The sequence below is a fragment of the Quercus suber genome, unplaced genomic scaffold, assembly GCF_002906115.3.
Source record: "Quercus suber isolate HL8 unplaced genomic scaffold, Cork oak 2.0 scaffold_146, whole genome shotgun sequence".
Classification (NCBI taxonomy): domain Eukaryota; kingdom Viridiplantae; phylum Streptophyta; class Magnoliopsida; order Fagales; family Fagaceae; genus Quercus; species Quercus suber.
The window spans coordinates 285,837-310,945 of NW_027069607.1; the positions used below are offsets into that span (position 1 = coordinate 285,837).

The 25,109-nt window shown below is 34.0% G+C and overlaps 1 protein-coding gene across 2 annotated transcripts; it reads left to right on the plus strand.

Annotated features, from left to right (window-relative positions):
* Positions 1-25,109, plus strand: LOC112003375 (AUGMIN subunit 3). Of its 2 annotated transcripts, none has more exons than XM_065776983.1 (18): positions 1-429; positions 529-565; positions 655-758; positions 2,088-2,283; positions 2,674-2,740; positions 4,721-4,824; positions 6,787-6,871; positions 7,962-8,019; positions 8,729-8,860; positions 10,391-10,460; positions 11,786-11,843; positions 11,984-12,039; positions 15,490-15,642; positions 16,733-16,844; positions 16,975-17,116; positions 18,731-18,806; positions 21,100-21,195; positions 24,827-25,109. In XM_065776983.1, the coding sequence occupies exons 1-18, from the start codon at positions 254-256 to the stop codon at positions 24,956-24,958; spliced, it is 1,854 nt and encodes a 617-aa protein (XP_065633055.1). In that variant the 5' UTR covers positions 1-253; the 3' UTR covers positions 24,959-25,109. The 2 variants fall into 2 exon arrangements, with proteins under 2 accessions (XP_065633055.1, XP_065633056.1); XM_065776984.1 differs by having other exon boundaries at positions 7,965-8,019.

Sequence of the window (25,109 nt, forward strand, 5' to 3'; positions counted from 1 at the left end):
ATTTGAAAACCAAGAAATCATCACAGTTGATTCAGTTTTTTACACTTTCACACTCCTCCAACAAAAATCCAAAGCCTCATTTTGTTTTGCAAATTGCACCCACCAACACCACCACAGTGAGAGTGAGAGTGAGAGTGTGTCAATAATAATAGCAACAAGAAGGCCGGCGCCAAAAAACACAATTCAATTTATCTCTCTGTGTGGAAACAGAAATGCGTAGTAGGATCTGAAGAAAGAGAGAGAGAGAGAAAGAATGAGCGGAGGTAGAGTGTGCTCTTTGCTAAGGGAATTGGGGTACGCAGGAGCAGAGGGATTGGACCCAGACAGCTTCGAATGGCCTTTCCAATACGACGACGCTCGCCCCATCCTCGACTGGATCTGCTCCAGTCTCCGCTTCTCCAACGTCCTCTCCCTCTCCGAACTCTCTCAGTATCTCTCTCTCTCTCTCTCTCTCTCTCTCTCTCCTTTTTCCCTTTATCCTATTCTCCATTTCAATTAGGGTTTCTTAATTTCGTTTTTACATTACAGGTGTGAGCAATTTCTGCAAGAAGGAAAGCTCTTGGAGGTACTGATTTCTTTCTTTTTTTACTTTGATTTTATTTATTGAATGTGTATAATAAATACTGAATTTGAATTTTTTTGAGTGAATTACAGGGAGAGGACTTGGACTTTGCTTTTGATAGCATTTCTGCCTTTTCTGCTAGACGTGACAACCAGGAAGCACTTTTTGGCGCTGAAGAAGGATTGAAAGATATTAGGTATTCTACATTTATCGCTTTGATCGACAAATAATGTATGAAATTTGCATTATAGTGGTTGTAGTGTATGTTTTTTTTTTTTTTGAGTTTCTCTTTCAGTTAAATGTGCATGATTTGTGCCTTTTTTTCATGGTTTCGATAAATATTACGGAACTGAAGATGTAATGAGTGCCGTGTCATTTCTGTACACACTCTCAGATCCAGGAAATAAAATCATTACTGTCAAATGGAATCCCTCCATTTCAACTGCAATGAAGAGAATGCTGTTCCTTAACTGTTAGCACTCTTAGTTGTTGAAGTAAATTTCTTTTCCGATAAACTTTTAACCAACAAGGCGAGGGCAAAGGACTATATGATGGAGTCCTATGAGCATGCCCGAATTCCTGCGACATTTCTTTTGAATGAGCTTCCTGAGCCTGATTACATTTAAACTTATGGGATATGGTGTGTATTTAGGTTTTAATAATTAAGTCTAGGCCAGGGTACACAAAATTTTTAAATATATATATATATATAATAATTGTTGAAAAATGCATTGTGATTGGTGAACAAAAAGAATGCCCATCTGAAAGAAAGCCCTAATCACAATTTGCCATTTCAATAAATTATGAAAAAAAAGAAGAAGTTTTGAATGGATTTGTATCTTGACATTGTTGTTTGGGTTGTTTTCTTTCTTTCTCCTCTTCCTTTTTGTCTTTTTTTTGGGGGGGTGGGTTGATGTTGTTTGGGTTGTTTTAATTCCGTGATTTTCTAATTAATAATAAATAAAATAATAGTTCTATAATTTTACTTTTGCAACAAAGGATTAAGGTATGCACATAGAGTTTGATACTTTGTTTCTCTGATATAATCTGTAGATGGATTTAATGTGGGGCAAGGATTTTGTAGTCCAAAATTTTGGATACTATGAAATGGAGTTTCATTTTAGGAGCAGAAATTTTAGTGAGTTTGAATCATGATGGATGATATGTCTCTATGTCTTAATTTGATACTGAATTCAACAATTATCTTCTGGGCTGTATTTGGGTTTCGCTTTATTATATTAACTAAACATAGTGTTAGGTTCATTATGACATGACACATTTTGTGTGCCCACTCAAAGCAAAAAATGCTGAAGGTAAAACCTTATCCAAGCCACCCCTTCTAGGACCTCACTTAGTTGGGAGCAGCACTTGACAAATCCTCTATCTTTAAGCTTTTGATGAAATTTTTTGTTGTTGATGTGTTTGTGGTGAATTTTTTGGGTTAGTGATGATGAAATTCTAGTATCCTGTTTCCAATGCTGATTTTTTAATTAAAAAATTCTTAAAAATTATAATTTATTTCTAGGGATGCAACTTTGGCATATAAAGCTGAAGCTTTAGAGTTGCAGAAACAACTCAGGCATCTGCAGTCTCAATTTGATATGCTCACTGGCCAGGCTTCGTCTTTAATCCAAGGGAGACGGGCACGGGTTGCTGCAACATCTACTGTCAATGGACACCTTACAGATCTAGATGATAGTCTTTCAGCGAGAAATTTAGAGGTATGTAAGCTATGATAAATGGAATATATTTTAAACTTGTTCACTTTTATGATTGTTTTGATATAAACTATGCAAATTTGATTAGTCCTGGATAGGAATGGCCTTTTCCAATATACATTTAAATTTCATAGTCCTTAAAATTTTCAATTTCTGGGTTGCATGACTGCTCCTGGTTTTAAGATTCTTGCACTTTTTTGAATGTGTTTATTTCTATGGCATGGCAGAGGAATAGTTTTATTTAGATAAATCAGAATGTCATAGTTACATTTCATCTCTTTGCTTTATGTTGTTGATACCGGTTTTCATTTCTTTAAGGAGAAATACTATTGGCAATATGTTTGATGCTTGAACATTTAAGAAGTTTATTTGAATTTTTTAATTGTGACTTAGATGAATGCAGTTCTTGGAAGGATTGCTGCTATAGCACAGGAGTTGGCTCATTATCACTCTGGTGATGGTAATGTTTTCATTTCCATCCCTTGTGCTCTTACTTTCACTGGTCATTTGAAAACTTTAAAAGTGACTTCATTGTTTAATTCCTTTTTGTTTTCATTATTCCCCATCATTCCCCATCAAAACATGTGAAATATTTGATCCTAATTTTCAAATTTCAGAACTAATGAGTTTGTTGGACCCTTTGTCAAAAAAGGTTGGTTGGTCATGTTTGGGTTTGGTTTAGGCCTAATGAGCCTAAATCCAGATTCTAGCTCATTCATTACTTTCATTTTTAGTTTTTGTTTTTGGTGGAAACTTTAAATTTTACTTTTTTAACTAATTGGCCTGGTGGGTTGTTTCATTGTTGATCCCTTAGCTTATGTTTTGTTTGGGTTTTTAAACTTATAATCTATTAAATTGTTGGTTTTCATCTTGACTGAATCCACCTAAGGTCCAGGTATTGCTTTATCTGTTCTGTGTTATGAAACCTGTTAAAGGTTTATGCTTGACGAATGTTGGGTTGTAAAAAATGTGTAAGAAATAGGAGATTATGGGGCTGATTCATGCTCAACTAGAAACCGATTTAAAAAGCACATTTTTACCCTGACAATATGACTTAGGATAAAGGTTAACGAACCAAATCTGATTTGGAAGTTCTGAAAACTGAACTTTTAATAGAGTTAAGGTTGGCCTTTGGTGGGAAAAGTGTTAGAAATGAGTAGGGAACATATGATTTCTGACTGTGAAATGGAATATTAGGATTTGGGGGTGCTTCGAGTTGCGGTTCCAGGGCTGTGAACAGTAACCCGAGAATAGTATTTTGGCCTTTAGTGGATTTTTGGGGTGATGGATTGGTTATTAAAATTTTAAATTTTTAGATCTTATGGTTTTAAAAGTGACAAATCAATATGTGATTGCAAGGTTTCAAGTTTCTGGAATTTTAGAATGAAGAAGAAAAAAAAGAGAGACAAACTTCCAAAGCATCACACTTACACTGTATTTTATTAAAATATCAAATTTTCTTAATTTATTTAATTTTTTCTCTTTCTTCACACACAGCAACCACCATCCACTCTCTTCCTTCATCCTCTATAAAGAAAGAATAAACAACTATTATACACGTGACTGATGTGAGTCATTTTTAGGCAAAATTGTGTAAATTCTACACTTTTTTCTATTATACAAGGACTTATGTGAATGCTTTAAAACAAGTTTTATTAACATTATTTTATCCACTATCCTCCTAACCTCAACAACTTCTTTTTTAAAACTTTTATTAATGATTATCTCTACCCTATTTCTAATTTTTAATTTTTTCCAGTATACCATAATTTATTATCCCTATGTTCATTTTCTCTAAATTTGTTACTTACCCACTTAGTTTTTGAAGTCACATTGTGTTTAATCACATCCTAATCATTATATCAACTATTTCCATTAGTTTCTTGTTGAAGATTCTATATTCCAAGTGTCTATACAAATCCTATCGCAAGAACTCTTGCCCAATTTTCCCTACACCTGAGTGCTGATTTAGCTTGTTGCTTATATGGAATTCCCTAGCTAACCTTTGCCCTCTTTTCATTGCATCTGGGGTTTGATGCAGCAAGTTGCTTATAGAGTGACTAAGTTTTTCTCCATTTTTCGAGCTTAGAACTGGCTGTAAACAAAATATATGTTACTAAGCACAGACATATGTGGAGTTACATCCATATAAATGGTTGACTAATACCTAAGCCTAATAGGACTTGGGCTCCTTGGGCCTAGATAACTAAGCCCAAACTAAATAACTTAACTCACAAATAAAATCCAATAACATAATCAAATCCCAAAATATGACCCAATGGACCAATAGTGCAACCCATGTGCAGTGACCAGAAACTTACAGATTGTCCCTGACACTTCAAAATAAATAGAATAAAATTGTTTTCTTAATGTCTGTATGTATCACTATGTTTCCTTGCTATGTGCTGTTGATGAGATTATAATACTATATATCTTGCAGAAGAGGGCATCTATTTGGCATACTCAGACTTTCATCCATACTTGCTTGGAGATTCATCTTGTATGAAGGAGCTAAATCAGTGGTTTGCTAAGCAATTGGACACAGTATGTAGATAGAACTGCTATTATTTGTTTTTGTTCTTTTTTTGGTAAATATTTGCTTATCAAATAACATGTGTAACATGTTTGTGACAATTTGTTATTGTTATAGTAAATTACAGAAAATTAGTAATAACTTGTGAATAGTTTGAAGCATATAATGTGAGGTTGAGATTCTGTTTCGTAACAATTCCCCTACCGTAGGAATTTCTAACTTTGCCAACTTATAGATATTGTTTTCTTCATTTATATTTTATAATGCAATACATGTGTAGGCATGGGTTAATCGAAGTTTGATGGAAGTTAAGGTACAAAATATATGGAATTATAGATGTATTATGAGTATGGCTGCTTGTTTCTTTTTGTTTCTTTTTACTCTTTGTTCACTACCGTAAACTCTATTTATTTTTCCTGCTATTCCTTTTTCAATAATATATTCTTCTTACTTATCAAAAAAAAAACTGTTCAGGGTCCATATAATTTGGATTATAGTAGGTATTGAATGTATGGAAGGAAACATGTGAGAAAGGGCCACTTTGGAACACATTTTGGAACAAGTTGTTACACCTAGGCGTACTTTAGAAGGAACAGAGCTATATTCAGTGCAACTGATATTCTTATACCTTAAATGAATGTGTGAATGGACGTTGATTTTTTACTTAATTTTCCATGTGAAACCTTGTGGGTTTTCTAGCTGATTGAATTTTAGATGAGTCTTGTAATCTTTCTTTTCTTTTCCCTTTTGGCTTTACAATAGGGTTGTGCCCCTTTTTTTCGCATTTTAATAGAATTCCTTACTTATCAAAAACAAGCTGTTGTGTCTAGTATGTGGAGAGATGGATGTCATGGTTCAAAATAAGGATTGAACTGAGTAGATTGGAGCAGATTCTCAGAGAAGGAAAAGTGGATAGCTATGAAAAAATCCATTATGTTTTGCATCATAAATATGATCTGGGCATCATAATTCATGTGTCCTAGTATGCCTTTTAAGGTGAAGTATGGTTTTCAGCTCTTGGACACCCACCATGCCAACCTTATTGTGGGATATTGGTCATTATAGTGGCTTTGGTTTGGCCATATTTGAGGGACTTAAGAACCCATGAGATGCTAATGTACCACTATGCCTTGTCGTTTAAGGCTGGCCTTGGCTTGACAAGGTCAAGGCACCACATATCCAAATAATGGACTCAAGCAGTTTCTCCATTATGCTTTCACATGTAAGAAGTATGTTTTTCTCCTTTCCTATTTGCTTTAGTTTCAAGCAAAAAATCCAAAAATGAAACCATAGGTTCCAATTCTCAGTTTTTCTGAACTGATCCAATGAACACATAATGTACACAGTTGAAAAATCCAAATAATTTTCTACTGTTGCATTCCTGTCCACTGCAATGTGAGACAATTCTAAGAGAAACTTTCAATGACATATCTCCACGCCAAAGGTCGTGCCAAAATCAAATCAAATTCAAGATCCATCTCCTACCTCATATCGAACAAATTTAGAGAATAAACCCTATCTACCCCTTACATATGTCCATACCCCAACTCTATAAGAACTCACTACTAACTCTGAACACCATTGCCACATTCAACACCATAACTTCCTATCTGTATCCTTCCTCCACAATTGATCTCTCCGTCACATTCTGTCTTCTTTTGTGTGATACAGTAGTTTAGGGTTTTGTTCTGTTTGTAAGCACTTAGGATCTGTTTGGATACCGCTTATTGCTGAAAACTAAAAATTGAAAACACTATAACGAAATAATTTTTAAATGTGTGAATAGTGCTGTAGGACCTAATTTTAAAGTTAGATTTGCGTTTTTTTGTACTTGCGGGTCTCGTGTTCACGAGACCCACAAAAAAAACGCCAAACGCAAATTTTTTTCCTTTTTAGTGCGATCCAAACATACACTTAGTATAATATTTTGGATGTTACATACTTGTATGGACTTATTATGTGATTATTAACAGGGTCCTTTCCGATTGGTTGCTGAGGAGGGAAAATCCAAATGTTCTTGGGTGAGTCTTGATGACATCTCAAATATCTTTATACGAGGTATCCTTTCCTGTTGCTTCTATAACCCATGTTTTTGACTTTTCTATGTGTGCACTGTGCATGCTTTACTTTTGATTTCAATATATCTGGATTTGTTTGCATTTTCAGTTATCTTTTATATCATTTTTATTGGATGGCAATTTGGGCATGCACATGTGAGTGTGTACAGAATTTGTTTTGCTTTCTTGAGATTTTAATCTGTTAAGAATTTTTCATATTTGCTTGCAAAGATGAAATTTCAAAAAATGAAAAAAATAGACTGATAATTAATATTTGTATATTATTGTTCAGTAATATCTCGTTTAAAGATATTTAATATTGGAATATATACTATAAAAGCTACATATATTAATTATCAGTCATCATAGGGTTGTGGTGTTGAAGTTAAATGGTGCGATCTACTTACAAAAAAGAAAAAGAAAAAGAGAGGTTAAATTAGTGCAATCTATCTATTTCAACCTATTTACTTTTGCTTAGAAAGATGATCTTGAGTATTGCATATTCCTATCTCCATTTTTCTTTTTCTTTGGGGGTGGGGGGGAGGGGCTAAGAATCATTTTTAGAATTTTTCTGCTTCTTTGAAAGAAGATTAAGGGTAACTCTCTTGTTCTTTTTTTTTTTTTCTTTTTTGAGAAGATTTATTCTTCATTAAAGGCCTTGGATAGAACAGTTGGTTATTTCCACTAGAAAATTTATTTGTCTCTTTATAATAGTGATTCATGAACAAAGTTATGAATACTTAAATCAAAGTACATGGTTTATATGCTGCAACTTAGACTTCATGTTATTGATATATTTGTGAATCAAAGTTCTAACTTTGCCTGTTAATTTTAAAGAAAACTTTGTTTTTCCCTGCTCATAGCAAATGTTTATCAAAGTGGGGAAAACTGGTGGTCTTATGTTTTTAGCTTTGTATTTTTCCCCTTTAAGAGAAATCTCATCATCACTGTGTGTTTGAATTGTCATGACTTTGATGCATTTATCTTGATACTTATGCATAAATACAAGTTTTAATATGGAATCACATTGTCATTAAATATGCTACGTTGCTATATGTAGTATTCTAAAGTAATTTGTTTAAACTTTGCAGCAGATTTGGAAAAATCACAACATCAACGAGTATCTGAATTGCAACGGCTTCGTTCTATGTATGTGATTTATACCCAATAACATTTTAGAGTACTTGTTCCTTTTCCCACAGTACTAAATGTTATTTCTTTCCTTTATTGATATAAATGATGATGTAGAATAATGAACTTTGATACCAAAATTGATGTAGAATGAAACTCCAAAAGAAATTTGTGGAAGAGTAACAAAAGAACAAAATGATACGAATTAAATCTAGGAATCAACACTTAGCTTACTTGGAGTTAGCACCAAGTGGGTATAAAATCTATGAATAAGCTCCTAGTGCTGGTTGGAGTTAGTATCAAGCTATTTTAAAAATTCAACAAACCAAGAGTGAAAATTCAATTGTGTAATGGCCTGATGAAAGCGCTAGCCACATCTATGCTTACACCCCAAAAGGCCTTGGTGCTAACTCATGAAGATTTCTCTCTCTCTCTCTCTCTCTCTCTCTCTCTCTTCCTGATTGGTGCTGAGTGCTGAGTAGAAGCAACCCTAGGTGCTGACTCCTAAGTGATTTTATTGTTTTTAGTTCTTTTTGTGTTGCATGAAGTTTTGGTTCCTTGTTATTTGACCCTAAATAGCTACAATGTTTCTGATTTGTGAGGCTTGAGTTTTCCACCATCTGGTTTTCTAATCTTTTTTCTTATTCTTCTTCTTATACTTTCCTCATCTCTCTAGATGCGATTGTCTAATTTCAGAAAGTTTACTGGCTGTTCAATGTTGTGACAGATTTGGAACAAGTGAAAGACAATGGGTAGAGGCCCAAGTTGAGAATGCTAAGCAGCAAGCTATTCTAATGGCACTTAAATCTCAAGTATCTTCAGATGAAGCTCACATTCATCTTGATTTTCATTCTCTTAGGTATAAGTTTCATATTTGACTTGTCAATTCATCATGCTATTTTAGACGTTTGGCTTTTTAACTTTAGGTTCTGTATTGCCTTTGCAAGATCCACGTCTAGAGCATATGTGAACTTTTAAATCACTAAGCATGGTTTTTTAAGTGTTAAATAAAATGATATGCTTGGAAACTTCTAAATAGAGCTTCGACACATATTCAGAGTAGAATCAAGCAAGGTTTGCACTTTGCAAAATATCGTTCAAATGTAACAGGCATTATTGCCAATGCTTGTAGAAAGGAAACCGTGCTGAAACTTGATTCAAAATCCTATTTTCCAAGGACTGATGGCTGCCCAATGTTGGTTGTTGGATATGTAGGAATTTTGAACAGAACACATACTCCAGGTGTTTTTTTCCTTATAAAATTAAATGCCTGGTTTTTGTGAGGCGACATGTAATTTTTATTTTGATCAAGTTTTAGCGTTTACCTTCATTGGTGGCATGCCAGACATTTCTTTTATATCTTTAGGACTTTTCAAATAGGTTTGCTTTGCCTTAGGTTGTTAGGAAGTCTTTAATTCTTTAGCTTGTTATAGAAAATTATGCTTTAAACAATCTTAGAAGTGTTAGTCACTTATCAAAGGTTGAGAATTGTATCTTTTTTCCTTGTTCTAATGCTTGTTGGTTGGGGGGGTTGAGGTGGGTGGATGTTGATGCTCAAAATTATCTACAAATGAGGCAAAGTCTTCCCCAATTAATGCCCCAACCATTTCATAGGATTTGATCCCTTGACTTGTCCTATAACAGTGATGCGACTCAACCACTGAAACCATAGGCTTGTAGTAGATTTGAAAATTTTACTGGAGAATTTGAGAGCTTATTATGTTCTTACTAATATAAGCTCAAGAAGTTTCTACTCTAATTAAAAGGAAGCACAGGGAATTTTTCCAATTACATTTTGTGAATTTTGTGAATGGATTCTATCAGTAAGAGTTTTTGGTATTACATGTGGGCTTAGGCAGGGTTATGTGCTTCCTTCTTCGCTATTTAATGCGGTGATGAAGGAATTAAGTAGATGATTCTAGAGTGGTTGATAGGGGCCTCCTTGTGGTTTTGAACCAGTTAAGGTTCTCCAATGCATTTCAATGTGTCTCATTGTGGTGTTAGATTTGAAAATAACTTTTGTACAAAGGTTGGCTAATTCTAGTCAAGGAGTTTGCTAGTGTAGAAGTTTTGCCTATTGAGTTGGATTGCAATGTAGGCTCTTGCCTGATGATATACATTTTTCAGCTGGAAAACAAACACCACCCCCCCACACCCCCCCAAAAAAAAAAAAATTTTTTTGTGTGTGTGCATGTGTAATATGATAGATCTTTGATTCTCTAGAAATGTATATTTATTCTTGAAAACATAATTATTGTTTCTGCTATTACATGTTGTATATATATATGTATGTATGTATGTATGTATGTACGAGTATATTTCCCTCTTAATTCATGTTTATAACTTGGTAAAAAAAAATTTATGAATGAGTATATTCTATAATAAGCAGGAGAAAGCATTCTGAGTTGGTGGGAGAACTTTCTAATCTTTTTCACAAAGAAGAGAAGTTGTTATCTGAGGTTTGTATCTGTATCCAGTTCCAGTTTTTCTACATCTTGCCTGCCATATTCTCAATATTTTTCAATATAGACTTCAGTGCCACCAAACATGTATTCTAACACTCATTAATTTTCTCTTCTTAGTTCCTCCCCTTTCTCCTTCATAATTGCATAGAAATATCCCCCATATATATCTTTAACTCTCTCTCTCTAGAAATGCAACAATTTCTTGAAGTATCTTCTATCTCTTTGCCTCTACTGTTGTATCATTCTATTATTTGGGTGAGTTTGATTAATATTGCTCTTTTTCAAGGTGGTCCATATTCTTTTAACTTGTGTCATTGTTTGTTATGTTTTCCTAAATTTTCTTTTCTATAACTCATTTTTTAAAATTTCAAATTACTCATTCTCTTAAGAAGATTATCATGATATTCAAATCTCATCACAAAATTATAATATTATCTTAACCAAAACTAAAATGAAACCAAAGGCATAAAAGATAGACTTTATAATTATGTATTACTCACAATTGGTGGGTGCATTCAAATAAATTACCATGTAGATTTATATATATATATAAATTCAAAATTCCCACTTCTAAAATAACTAAGTATTAACCCAAACTAAAATCAAACCAAAGCTATCAGAGGGTGAGAGAGAGGACTTGTAATGGGGAATAAAAAAACACACCACTAGAATGCATCAACCCAAAGTAAATCTATCAAAAACACAAACTCATCAATCCAAAGTAGAGCTACAAGGAATAAATAATAAATAATAAATCCTCCAAAAGAAGGAAAACAAAATAAAAAAGAAGAAGTGAGTAATCGCATTTTTTGTGTGTTAAAAATGTGGATTGAATGGGAGATAGAATATCAACTTTATAGAAAAGAATATGGGAGAAGAAGATTAAAAAAAGAAAAAAGAAAGAGGAAGGTTGGATGAATAGTAACAGTAAGGTAGAGAAGTCGGAGAAAAAGAGGCAAAAAGGAAGGGGAAAGGTTGGAGGAAGTGTAACCAATAAGGCATTAAGGTGGGAAATAATAAGGAGAAGAAAAGCAAAAAGGGAGATCGAATGAATTGGAAATAAGTGTGGCTGACGTGGCACAATGCTTAGCAAAATTAATTGTTAAGCTTACATTAGTATATATTGTATAGATATTCTCTTTTTTTTTTTTTTTTTTTTCCTTCTTTCTTGTTTCTTTGGGGTTTTCTATTATATCCTTCCCATTTGCACGGCTGTGTTTGTGTGTGCTTTAAATGATTTGTTACATGCCAGAAGGTGTGCTCAGTTTGTGGTTGTATTTATATTTTGTACTAACTTCATTTTTTTCCTCCCTCTGAAGACTATTCCAGATCTTTGTTGGGAGCTTGCCCAACTCCAGGACACATACATTTTGCAAGGTATTTTCTGGTAGCTTTCCCTTTTTAGAATAGTCAGAAGAAAGTATGCATTAAATTTTTTTACTTTTTTTTTTACCTGTATTATTGTTCTAATAATTTTTGTTATAAAATTAATATAATTCGACTTTGTGAACTTTTAGGTGATTATGATTTAAAGGTCATGCGCCAGGAGTACTATATTGGCCGGCAAAAAGCGGTATATTTAGCTTTTATTTTTTATTTCTACATGTTTATTCAATTTTCTTTCTTTCATAAATGTTGATAAAATGCATAATTGAATACCATGAGCTGTCTCGAGTTTTAGTTTTTCAATAGGAAGTTCTTGTTAGTGCAACTCTAGGTTAATTTATTAAGTATGGGTAGGAGAAAAGTAGAAGCTGTGCATGTGGAACAATACATTTCTTGCTACACCAAATGTTGTTGGGAGTTTGAAATATGATAAATTCTTGTGTCATGATGGTAGCTAATCAGGATTTGGAGTAGCAGCTTGTGAAATTACGTAGCTAAAGATATTTTAGTCAAATGTTTGCCCTAGAGGTCCAAAATGGTTCAATTGCTTTTTATATCATTTACTTGAAGCTTTCTAAATGAGAACTCTTTTTTGATATTTTCTGCAGTTTTAGTTAGTGGATCAAAGAGGTAATCTCGAAAGAACTGGGAGATTGACTGTATTTAAAAATTATTTAAATCGATTTAGGGAAATGGGTTTTGATAAATTAAAAGTTAGGAATTGAAAGGTAAGCATTCATGACTGGTTCAGCTTGAGTGTGCAGGGGATTTACCTTGAATTTTGTTTACATATCATGTGGTCCTACAACAATTACTAAAGGCATGGGTGGTGTAGGGCGCTTTGAAATACTTTGTCATTTCTCAATTCAAAGAAGACAATAGACACCAACATAGAAGTCCAAAATGCTTAGGTGAAGGAATTCACACATGCTTTTTGATGACAACACTATTTCATGACTGGAAGGCTGATGATATGGCCCAAGGTGGCTTCTCATAAATATTAAAGAAAGAAAATAAGAAGAAAAGTTCTTAAAAAAAGAAAAAGAAAAAAAAAAGGAAGGGCTGGAGATGTGTGAGTGGGAGGCGTAAGTATATTTCTTGGCTTTTCACTCTTTTGTATTTGCCATTTCACTTTCTCAACTCAATTTAATTGGTGCTAATAAAATTTGTTATTTTGGAGAAATATATGGTATTATAAACATGGGAAGCAATTGTTTGAGCTGGCTTATTTTTTACTTGTATGAATTTCGTACTTACAGGGTCTGGTTCCCTTGAAATTTTATTATGTTCTTGGTACTCAGCACTATTAACTTCAGCACGAATAATAATAGTTTGCATTCAAATAAATTACCATGTAGATTTATATATATATATATATATATATAAATTCAAAATTCCCACTTCTAAAATAACTAAGTATTAACCCAAACTAAAATCAAACCAAAGCTATCAGAGGGTGAGAGAGAGGACTTGTAATGGGGAATAAAAAACACACCACTAGAATGCATCAACCCAAAGTAAATCTATCAAAAACACAAACTCATCAATCCAAAGTAGAGCTGCAAGGAATAAATAATAAATAATAAATCCTCCAAAAGAAGGAAAACAAAATAAAAAAGAAGAAGTGAGTAATCACATTTTTTGTGTGTTAAAAATGTGGATTGAATGGGAGATAGAATATCAACTTTATAGAAAAGAAGATGGGAGAAGAAGATTAAAAAAAGAAAAAAGAAAGAGGAAGGGTTGGATGAATAGTAACAGTAAGGTAGAGAAGTCAGAGAAAAAGAGGCAAAAAGGAAGGGGAAAGGTTGGAGGAAGTGTAACCAATAAGGCATTAAGGTGGGAAATAATAAGGAGAAGAAGAGCAAAAAGGGAGATCGAATGAATTGGAAATAAGTGTGGCTGACGTGGCACAATGCTTAGCAAAATTAATTGTTAAGCTTACATTAGTATATATTGTATAGATATTCTCTTTTTTTTTTTTTTTTTCCTTCGTTCTTGTTTCTTTGGGGTTTTCTATTATATCCTTCCCATTTGCACGGCTGTGTTTGTGCGTGCTTTAAATGATTTGTTACATGCCAGAAGGTGTGCTCAGTTTGTGGTTGTATTTATGGTTGTATTTATATTTTGTACTAACTTCATTTTTTTCCTCCCTCTGAAGACTATTCCAGATCTTTGTTGGGAGCTTGCCCAACTCCAGGACACATACATTTTGCAAGGTATTTTCTGGTAGCTTTCCCTTTTTAGAATAGTCAGAAGAAAGTATGCATTAATTTTTTTACTTTTTTTTTTACCTGTATTATTGTTCTAATAATTTTTGTTATAAAATTAATATAATTCAACTTTGTGAAATTTTAGGTGATTATGATTTAAAGGTCATGCGCCAGGAGTACTATATTGGCCGGCAAAAAGCGGTATATTTAGCTTTTATTTTTTATTTCTACATGTTTATTCAATTTTCTTTCTTTCATAAATGTTGATAAAATGCATAATTGAATACCATGAGCTGTCTCAAGTTTTAGTTTTTCACTAGGAAGTTCTTGTTAGTGCAACTCTAGGTTAATTTATTAAGTATGGGTAGGAGAAAAGTAGAAGCTGTGCATGTGGAACAATCCATTTCTTGCTACACCAAATGTTGTTGGGAGTTTGAAATATGATAAATTCTTGTGTCATGATGGTAGCTAATCAGGATTTGGAGTAGCAGCTTGTGAAATTATGTAGCTAAAGATATTTTAGTCAAATGTTTGCCCTAGAAGTCCAAAATGGTTCAATTGCTTTTTATATCATTTACTTGAAGCTTTCTAAATGAGAACTCTTTTTTGATATTTTTTGCAGTTTTAGTTAGTGGATCAAAGAGGTAATCTCGAAAGAACTGGGAGATTGACTGTATTTAAAAATTATTTAAATCGATTTAGGGAAATGGGTTTTGATAAATTAAAAGTTAGGAATTGAAAGGTAAGCATTCATGACTGGTTCAGCTTGAGTGCGTAGGGGATTTACCTTGAATTTTGTTTACATATCATGTGGTCCTACAACAATTACTAAAGGCATGGGTGGTGTAGGGCACTTTGAAATACTTTGTCATTTCTCAATTCAAAGAAGACAATAGACACCAACATAGAAGTCCAAAATGCTTAGGTGAAGGAATTCACACATGCTTTTTGATGACAACACTATTTCATGACTGGAAGGCTGATGATATAGCCCAAGGTGGCTTCTCATAAATATTAAAGAAAGAAAATAAGAAGAAAAGTTCTTAAAAAAAGAAAAAGAAAAAAAAAAAGGAAGGGCTGGAGATGTGTGAGTGGGAGGCGTAAGTATATTTCTTGGCTTTTCACTCTTTTGTATTTGCCATTTCACTTTCTCAACTCAATTTAATTGGTGCTAATAAAATTTGTTATTTTGGAGAAATATATGGTATTATAAACATGGGAAGCAATTGTTTGAGCTGGCTTATTTTTTACTTGTATGAATTTCGTACTTACAGGGTCTGGTTCCCTTGAAATTTTATTATGTTCTTGGTACTCAGCACTATTAACTTCAGCATGAATAATAATAGTGTTAAACAATTGAAGAGTTTGAATTATCTGCATGTATCTAATCCTAGATATATTACATCTGTAATTTATTTTGGCAGTTCATAAATCACCTTATCAATCAACTCGCAAGGCATCAGTTCTTAAAAATTGCTTGTCAGCTGGAAAAGAAGAACATGCTTGGAGCATATTCATTGGTTAAGGTTATTGAGTCAGAACTGCAGGCATACGTCTCAGCAACCAAAGGCCGAGTGGTACATATTAATTTTTTTTTTTTTTTTTTTTGTTCTCTCTCTCCCCCTCTCTCAGATCCTTTTTTTGTTTTTGGTATATATATGATCTCAATTGTCACTCACAGCCATTGCCTCAACGTGGTTTGTGGGCATGCAGAGATAGACAGACACTAACACACACAGACACATACTCTTCGAAGTATAACAGGCTTTATTTTGTTCTTCTGGATGTGGTTGACTAGGAGATCAAAAGGAAAATGTAAAATACTTGTGCGTGCAAGTGTCCTACCCTGTGCCATTGGGCAACCATGAATGCCATGGCTTGGAGGTCACACTTGCAAATAGGTTTTTCCACCATTTTTGTTAAGAATAACCACATATTTGGCATCTAATAAAATTTGCAAATGCAATAGGGGAAGTTTCTGGGAATCAGCCTCTCCCAAAAGATTTGGGGGCTAAGGTTGACTGCCAATCACCTCTCCCAGACCTTGCAAAAGTGCAATTTTGTGCACCGAGTACGACTAGTTGTAATAGGGGAAGTTTATGGATTGAATTTCTATTTTTTTTCTTCTTGGCCAGTTGTTTTGGATTGGACCTTTTTAGTGTTTGGTGTCAAACCATGCACTTCCAAGTTATGAACCTGTACCTAGAATGAGGAATGGAGTCTAGTTTTCTTGATAGCCTTTGTATCTTCTTCCTTTAGTCACCATATAAGGATCTCACCTATATTTATGTTTCGATAAGTTTGTATTTGTTATATAATTAATAAAAATAACCGAGCCCTAGGTTAGCTATGGATCCTCAACAAACTAATCTGGGTCGGTCATGTTTATTTTTTTTTCCCATTCTATCCTTATGTATCTTTTATATTCTACATATGAATTTTCTTTTAAGAGGGAAGGTTGTGATTTAAATCACTCTGGAATTCTTGTTCTAGATGTCTTTTTTTCCCCTTTCTTCTTTTCTCATCATCATTTTGGGAGCTTCTCTTTTGATTTTTTAGGATTTCCAGAATTTTTAGATTGAAGTGGGTCCTCTTATACATACTTCAGTGTCGTTCTTTTCTTTTATTGTACATATTGTACTTTATGATGTTGTATATCCATGATAGGGTCGTTGCCTGGCACTGATTCAAGCTGCTTCTGATGTACAAGAACAAGGAGCAGTGGATGACAAGGATAATTTTCTGCATGGTGTTAGAGACCTTTTAAGTATTCATTCAAGTAATGATCATACATTCTTTCCAAGAACCAGATTATCCATTCAAGTGATTGCTGGAAATTTTTTGTTTTCAGCTATTTTTGTTTTCCAGCTTGTATATTAATTGTATTCTTGCTTTGGCCATTTTCTTAGATGCTCAAGCTGGGTTTTCAACCTATGTATCAGCTCCTGGCATTGTCCAGCAGATATCTAGTCTTCATTCAGACTTGATGGCCCTTCAATCTGACCTTGAGAATTCTCTTCCAGAAGACAGAAATAGATGTATCAATGAGCTGTGAGTTATCCTGTTTTGTTTAAGGACTACTTTACATTATTTTTTGACTGGTAAGTTACACATGCACCTGCTGGGTCTTGAACCCACAATCCCATCCTCCACGTGCCTCCATAGTACATCCCCAATGTACTCGGTTTGGCAATCTTTTTATTATTAATAATATTCTTACGTTATTTTGTTTTAAGTAATGTAAGTTTAATAGAAACATGAACTATATACAATATTTACATGAATGAATTTTTGCTTCCCTTTTATACGCCCAAATGCACCTGAGTTCAATTGTAATTCATCTAGATGCTCTATGGTAAACCTAACTAGATAAAAGAGAGTATGCCTCCATCAAGCTCCAAAAAACTGGTTTGATATCCACACCATGACTAGGCCTGTCAACAGGTTGGGTCAAATCGGGTTTGGGCTCAACCCGCAACCGAGCAGATCTGATGGAGCAAAAATACACCCACTGCCTACCGACACTAAGCATAGGTTGAGTCAGTTTTGGCTTGGGTGATGACAGACGATTTTAGGCAAAACCGACAAAGCAATGGCAGTGAGCTTGTCGCCAGATATCGATGAGAATTCAACGGATCTCGCTCAGATCTCAAAGGATCTGGTCTAGATCTTGCCAGATCTCGACAGATCTGAGGCAGAGAGAGAGAGAGAGGGAGGACGAGGGTTAGGGGGATGGTAGTTTCCAGCGAGTTTGGGTTTGGTCAGTTCAGTTTCCGTCTGGTTTCAAAACCCAAAACTGCCACTCAACCTGCACTTCTCAGTTTTTGATGCCTGAGACCCGCTGGAGACTGCTAGCTACTCAGATCGGAGACTGCTAGCTACTCAGATCGAGTCAGTTTCGGTTCGGGTGGTGCCAGGTCGGTCTGTTCTATCAGGTGCTGGGTTGGTCTGGACGGCCCTAACCATTATCATGTTTGGTGTTGTTCTAGATGTTTGTAATTGTTTTTTTTTTTTAATAACAATATCTATATTTGAAAGATGAGATGACTCAACTACACACAGGAAGTGTAATAGAACTACTTCTGATGAATTCCAATCTGAAGTCCAACAAATCTGAAAAATCTAGTGGAATGATTACTGCCTATAGCAGTCATCCAGAAATACAAAGATCTCAAGAAAGTCTGTTTAATAACATACTGAGGGTGCTATAGGATTGAAGTAGTTACAGTCAGCAAATGTTGTTCCTAGGTTATACGGATGAGACAATTTCTGAAACGTCTGGGATCAACAAACGCTAGCTCAAATGACACTTCCTATCCGCTGTAAGAATGGGGTGGAGCTGTGGGGGGTTTTGTCTTGAGATCAATCTCCACTGGTTGCATGGCTGACCTAGCAAAAAAATAAAGAAGTTTGGGAGGGAGAGAATCTTGTCCTGACAGATTTTCTGTAACAAGCTTTTTTTTAAATTGATTTTACCATGCTCTTTGGATGCTATTTGGCATTTTGGCCTCATGGACATATTTCCTTGGCCTTTATATCAGTGATTTTACCATCTCTGCCAAGAAACAGCTGCTTCATGTGTCATACGTTTTGAGCCATGTATAAAAGTAGTTGTGTTGAACAAAATTTTGAATTGCTGTCTTTTTTTTGCTTATTTTGTGTCAGGTGCACTCTAATCCAAAGTCTGCAGCAATTACTATTTGCATCTTCAACAACTGCACAACCAATACTGACACCTCGGGTACAACCTTCATCACTACACTTCTACACCTTATGTTTCTGTTAAAATTGGTTCTTTGTGCCTGTGACTATTCGTTCCCTCTTCTTTTTATATTTTCCCTTTTAATTTTTTGTTAGTTTATGTTCTCTTTAGCGTTGATTTTGCTAAAAATATGATACTACTATTTTTTTTAGAAGTGGCACCAATTGATACTATATTCCCAACAACAATGGTTTTACATGTCATCTCATTTACTCCTAACTTTTGACTAAAACTGAAACCAGCTTTTGGAACAGAAATCAATGGAGAATTTTATAATGATTTCAAGTTTTAGTTTATCTTAAACATCCAGTGGGACTTCTAGAGGATTAATTCTCTTTGTGTGTGTGTGTGTTACAATGGCAATGTTCTCCTTTCCAATAAATATATCATATACTATAGAATAAAAATTGGGTCTTAGAAACTGTAATTAAGCCAAGTTGGTACTCTCTCTTTTCTCAAAGTGTGCCTCTTTATTAAAGATTTTTTATTTGACTAAAACTAGGGATTAGTATGGAATTATGGATCTTAGAAGTTGTAGCTACATCAAACGGCTACTCTCCTTTTGGCACTCATGATATTAAATACAACTCTAACTTAATATCCAATTAAGAAATTTAAAATAATTACTACTCTAAAACTCAATCACCTAGAGTATTAAGAAATTCAAAAGAAGTCTCATTATTATTATTTTTAGTTATTTTAATCATAATTCATAATTTTTTGTTTTAATAATTAAATTTGGGTCTTACATATAATGCATGCGCTATGCAGCTCAATCTAAGTCTTAAACATTGTATAACGTGCTTTAGCTTGTGTAATACAACATCAACGAAGCCTTAGTCCCCAATTTTTGGGTTCAGCTATAGATCCTCAACAAGATTATATTGGATCCATTCATAGATGAGTGACTAAGTTTTACATTGCCCATCAACCTACCCAAACTCTCCTTTTCCTGGGCTTGGGACCGGTTGTGAACAAGATATATGACACTATATAGTTAATATGGTTTGTTTTAAGTAGACATCTAATATCAAAGTTTCAAGAAATTTAGAACATTGTCATCTTAAAACTTAAGGGCCAAAAGTTTTAAGAGGAAAAAAAAAAAAAAAAATTTATCATTTATTTTACGTGACTTTAATAATTGAATACAATTGTTTAGTTTTGATAAAAATATATATTATAATAATAATAATAATTTACATAATAAAGAAATGCTGATGTTGATGGCTGGGTGGGAGGACAATGGAAGTGGGTATCTTGAGATCAAGTTTCGCAGTGGTTTATGGAGGTGAATGAAGTTGGGTTTGGAGAGATTCGGATTCACAGTGGTTGTGGTAGGTGAACAAAGGAAGCTGTATTTTACAGTGGTCTGATCGGTCATGGTGGTAGTATTTGGTTGGTCATGGCAGTTTGATTGGTTGCAGTGGTTGGCTGGGTCAGTTGGTGGGGTAGGGTGGATGATTAGGTGGAGAGAAACTCTACAAACTCTTCATATATCTCTATATTGAGTGTGAATTTTGAAAATCTAACCGTTAGATTGCATGTTTTTATCATATTCTTCATGCATGTAAAATTTCAAGAAGATCAAAGATCAATTGCTATTTCATCAAACAAATGTTAAAATTTCAAATTTTTCTGATCTAAAATTGTGTATAAAAAATAAGTTTATTGATCGAATAGTAAAGAATATCCAATTTGAACGAAATTTGATATGCATGTTAAGAACATAAGGAACATGAAATTCAATGGTTAGATTTTCAAAATTCACACCAAAAAAAGAGATATATGATAAGTTTGAAGAGTTTAACTTTGTTCCAATTTTAGTCACCCCAAACAGCCACGAATGCAGAAATTTTGTCGAAACAAGCACAGCCTTATTATTTAATTTCAGTTATATCATTGGTTTGCATATAAATTTTTATTAAATTGTGCATTTCATGAGCATATTGCTAATAGTGGATTTAAATGAAGGCTTGCATTCTTGCATTTGGGATGATGAAGAACTTTTGGTTACTTTTCTAGTGATCTCAAGGATATTTCTTAAAAGATGGTTTTATTGATTAGTCTACTCATTCCTGATGCATTAGATTTTAGATTTTCTAACTGAACTGAAGTCCTATTTAGTAGGTTTGCTTATCAAAAAATATTTAGCAGGCATGTTATTTTTTTACTTCACATTCTAACTGATCCAGTGTCCTACAGCTGGCTTTTGGTGTTTCTTCTGTTTCCTTAATTGTATGTTTTGTCCTATGACATATGATGTCTTTTCCAGCCATTGATGAAAGAGCTTGATGAAATGGAAAAGATCAATGCAAAACTCTCTGCTGCAGTTGAAGAGGTGACACTTGAGCACTTCAAGAAAAATGAGGTAAACCTATTTATTCTTTGACTATTGATGAGTTCTTCTTTAGATTGTGAATTCTGTAGTTGTAGATTCTTATCAGTAACTATAAATGTGCTTTTTAAAGATGAAATACGTCGTAGACCACCTATGGCTCATGCAGCTTGTCTTCTAGCGTTTCATATTAATATTCTTTTTTATTAATGAATTGGACAATTATATGTTTTCATTATTCATGTAAAGTGTACACAATTGTACACATTTGCATGAATAGTGTACAATATTGACTGCTATTTATGCAAATGTGTACGATGTTGTACACATTTGATTAGTCTACAATGTAAAGTTCACATGGACAGTGAATGTAAAAACGTAATTTTTCTAATTAATTTTAGTAAGCAGCATACTTTGATTGTGGATAATCTATAATTTCTAACTTTATGAATAAGTTGAAATACATCGTAGACCCCCTATGGTTTATGCAGCTTGTCTCCTAGTATTTCATATTAATAATTTTTTTAATGAATTTTAGCAAGCTGCATACTGAAATTGAGAAACCCTTTTTTTTTTTGGCATTAATTAGAGTTTTTTTTTTCTTATGAGTGTTGCATTCCTTCCACACTTACCACATCAAACATAGTGGCACTACATTCCAACTCTCTAAAGAATGTTTCCCAAACCAATTCCTCCACCCAAATAAAAGAGATGTTACTGTCATAGGCTTTAATTAGAGTGTTTATACCCTTTCTGTGAGAAAGCTTATTGGTCTTCTGCTTCTGCTGTAACTTTTACATGTGCAAATAAGTAATTCTGGGATCCAAAGTCAAATAAGATAGTTGTTATTTAAAGTAATTTGGAATCACAATTATTTAACACCCTTCAGCATATTTGTGTCAAATCTGTCATCCTTGAATCGGTGTGAACTGTGAAGTGTAATTAAGTAATGGACCATCTTGGTTTGGTTGATCATGGGCAGGCTTAAGTTTCACTTTAAGCTTGTCGATAAATTTCTGAGGTGTTAAAGCTACACTTAGTTAGAAGTACCAATCAGAAGTAGCTTGGCCAGGTAAAGCACGCAAAATATTTGCTAAAAGACTAGTTTGAGAAACATTGGGGGACAATTTCTTAGTTGTAATTAGAGAAGTCTTGATTTGGAAACAGAAAACTTCAGAATCCGTTGTATGTTCTTCCTCCTTCAAAGATTTGTTATGGAGGCATGTAGATGCCAGGTTATGGAATTTTGCAGATGTTGCTGCTGCATATGGCATGAAGCCCAAGAATTTGTGGTACAAGATAAGGTCCAATGAAGGATGCACCATATCTTAGAATGCAGTACATGTTTTCTTGGCAATGGCCAGTTCTCATGACCATATTAACCAAATAACAATCTGTTCTGGTTTTTAGCTCCAAAACAAATCTGCTGTGTCAGTTCTCATCCCTGCTTTTGTTGTTTCTTCCTTTCCACCCTGTGCTGTGTCCTCGCCTTGATTGAGGTTACTTTTTGAAGAGAAAGGTTCCATCAATCTTGGTTGTTAGCTTGAATTTGTAGATCTGGTTTTCTGAACTTTCTTCAGTAGATATAAAATTGGACTGAAGTGCCAAAAAAGGGGTGCAACCATATGGATCAGTGAGCCATACAAACCAATAGCACAAACTGCTACTTTAATTGCTCTGTTAGTTAACCAAGCAATTATTGTCTAGGTTATGGAGTTTTGCTTTTAGATTGTTTGTTGTTGCTTGGGTTTTACCCAAGAGGGTTATTGATTTATTGGCCAGTTGGAGGAATTGTTTTGGCAAGCACTCTTCATATATTTGGAATTTGGTACCACATTGTGTGATTTGGATTATTTGAGGGGAGCAAAATAATCTCATTTTTGAAGATTTGATGCTTCCCAGGGGCAAGCTCCTAGCTTTATTTGCCAGAACCTTGTTTGATTCGTCACGTGAGTGCGGATTTACCTCTAGGGAATCCATTCCGTTGTTCTTAGATTCCCTTTCCTCTTGTACATAATTCTGTTTTATTTTTGTTGCTCGTAAATATTTTCTTTGCGTACTTCAATTCTTCGATGGAGTAGTTTTCTCTTTATATAATTTTTCTTACCTATCCCAAAAAAAAAAAAAAAAAAAATAGAGACCACATCTAATGTAACTTTACAGAGTTGCAATCTCTGTAATGTTTGCACCCACCAAAGCTGCCATTGCAGAAGTCACTATGGAACAACTCTCATTGATCACCAAGACAATTGTAAAGAGAGAAAATTAGAAACTGAGGTGCTATGACTCTCATACAGTGTAATTAATTACCATTAACTGCCATCCATTACTTCAGATTTCCCAGGACATCTCTTAAATAGTCTCTCTTACGGAAAGGTTTTTCTCAGGATATTTGATCAAGATTGAACTTCTTTAGATGGAACATAGACATTATATCTCTGTCCAGCTAAAGTTTTTACCACATCAATCAGCTCCAACGAAAATGATTCTGCATCTAACTTCTAGTTGGTCTCCAATCTAGATTCCTATCAGGCCACTCTATGTTGAAAAACTTAAAATATATACATAAGAATTTCTTTTTAGGAAAACGTAGTATGCTCATGTACATGGGAGGGATAGAAAAGGTTTCCCCTATAGAATTACGATTTAAGAATTTTAAAAACCTGCAAAATCTAAAAAAGAATGGAAATGTTGCCATAAGATCACATAAATTTGTACATATTTATTTCCAGTTCTATAAAACTATTAGCAAATTTTTAGAATATAGTTTAGTGGCTAATATGAATTAACAAATGTAGAATTATGGGTTGCTTAAATAAATATTGCATAAAGTAGTAAAAATAATTTACTCAACAGATTTCATGAAAAAGTTGGTGCTTATTCTTGAAATTAATGAACTCAGCTTAAATATAAAAATTGAGCCTGATGACTAATAAGCTTCAATCAGGTCTTGCTTGATAGTAAAATAAACGAACCAAGCTTGAACACCTTAGTGCTCAATGTAGCTCAACTCATTAATGGTTCTACTTAGGATGTAGTTGTCACTTAACTAAAATTGGTCTCTGGATTTCTCTTTGTTTGGCTTGATGTGGGTTTTGCTTTTGATTGCGGTGGATCTGTTGGCTTGTTGGAGAGTTTGCTTTGGAAGACATAGGAGTAGTGGAATATCTAATTCTGCACGGTTATTCCTTCTGTTGGTGCTCATGAAGAGAGAAATACCAGAACAGATTCTAGAACATCTTCATTCAAGCTTTCATTGCCTAGACTGAAGTTTATATTCTTCAGATCAGTTGTGGATTTAGATTTCTAGCTGTTTAAATTATTTTATGGATTTTTGGATAACTGTAACCTTAGTTCTTGACCTGTCCTTTTACATATTTTTATTGTTACTTGCAAAGAGGAAAAAAAAAAAATTTGAAAAAACATAAGCCATTATAGCTTCCAAGGATTCCTTCACAACAAGTTATCCACATATACCTTCCCAATGAAAGCCAAGTAACTGAATTAATAGCCTGAATGTTGTCAAAGAAAAAGTAGACAAGCCCAGATATTTCTTAATGGGTGGGTGTGTGTGTGTGTGTTAGTGCTCGCATGTTTCATGCTTTTTGAGGCCTGATCCTGTTATTGTATATTTGATAATTTTATCTCAATTCTCTGGCACCAGATTGTAAAACATCATTCTCAGGGAGTTGGGCTCCAAAGGCGGGTGTTTGTTGATTTCTTTTGCAATCCTGAGCGTTTGAGGAGCCAAGTTAGGGAACTGACTGCTCGAGTCAGAGCTTTGCAAGTTTCTTAGTTCATGCAGATTGTATTTGTATGTATTCTTTTTCCTTTCTTGGATTGAATTATAGAATGTATGTATGTATGTATGTAATCTAGAGATGCAATTACTAAACAGACTCCACATTCAAATTTGTTATATATGGATATCCTCAATCTTTTACAAA

What these genes read in the sequence shown, in the direction of transcription:
- LOC112003375 (XM_065776983.1), top strand. Translation starts at nt 254, where the DNA reads ATGAGCGGAGGTAGAGTGTGCTCTTTGCTAAGGGAATTGGGGTACGCA. An exon ending in TTTCAGCGAGAAATTTAGAG is followed by an intron (nt 2,284 to 2,673) that starts GTATGTAAGCTA and finishes ATTGTGACTTAG; the next exon opens with ATGAATGCAGTTCTTGGAAG. An exon ending in GGACACATACATTTTGCAAG is followed by an intron (nt 11,844 to 11,983) that starts GTATTTTCTGGT and finishes GTGAACTTTTAG; the next exon opens with GTGATTATGATTTAAAGGTC.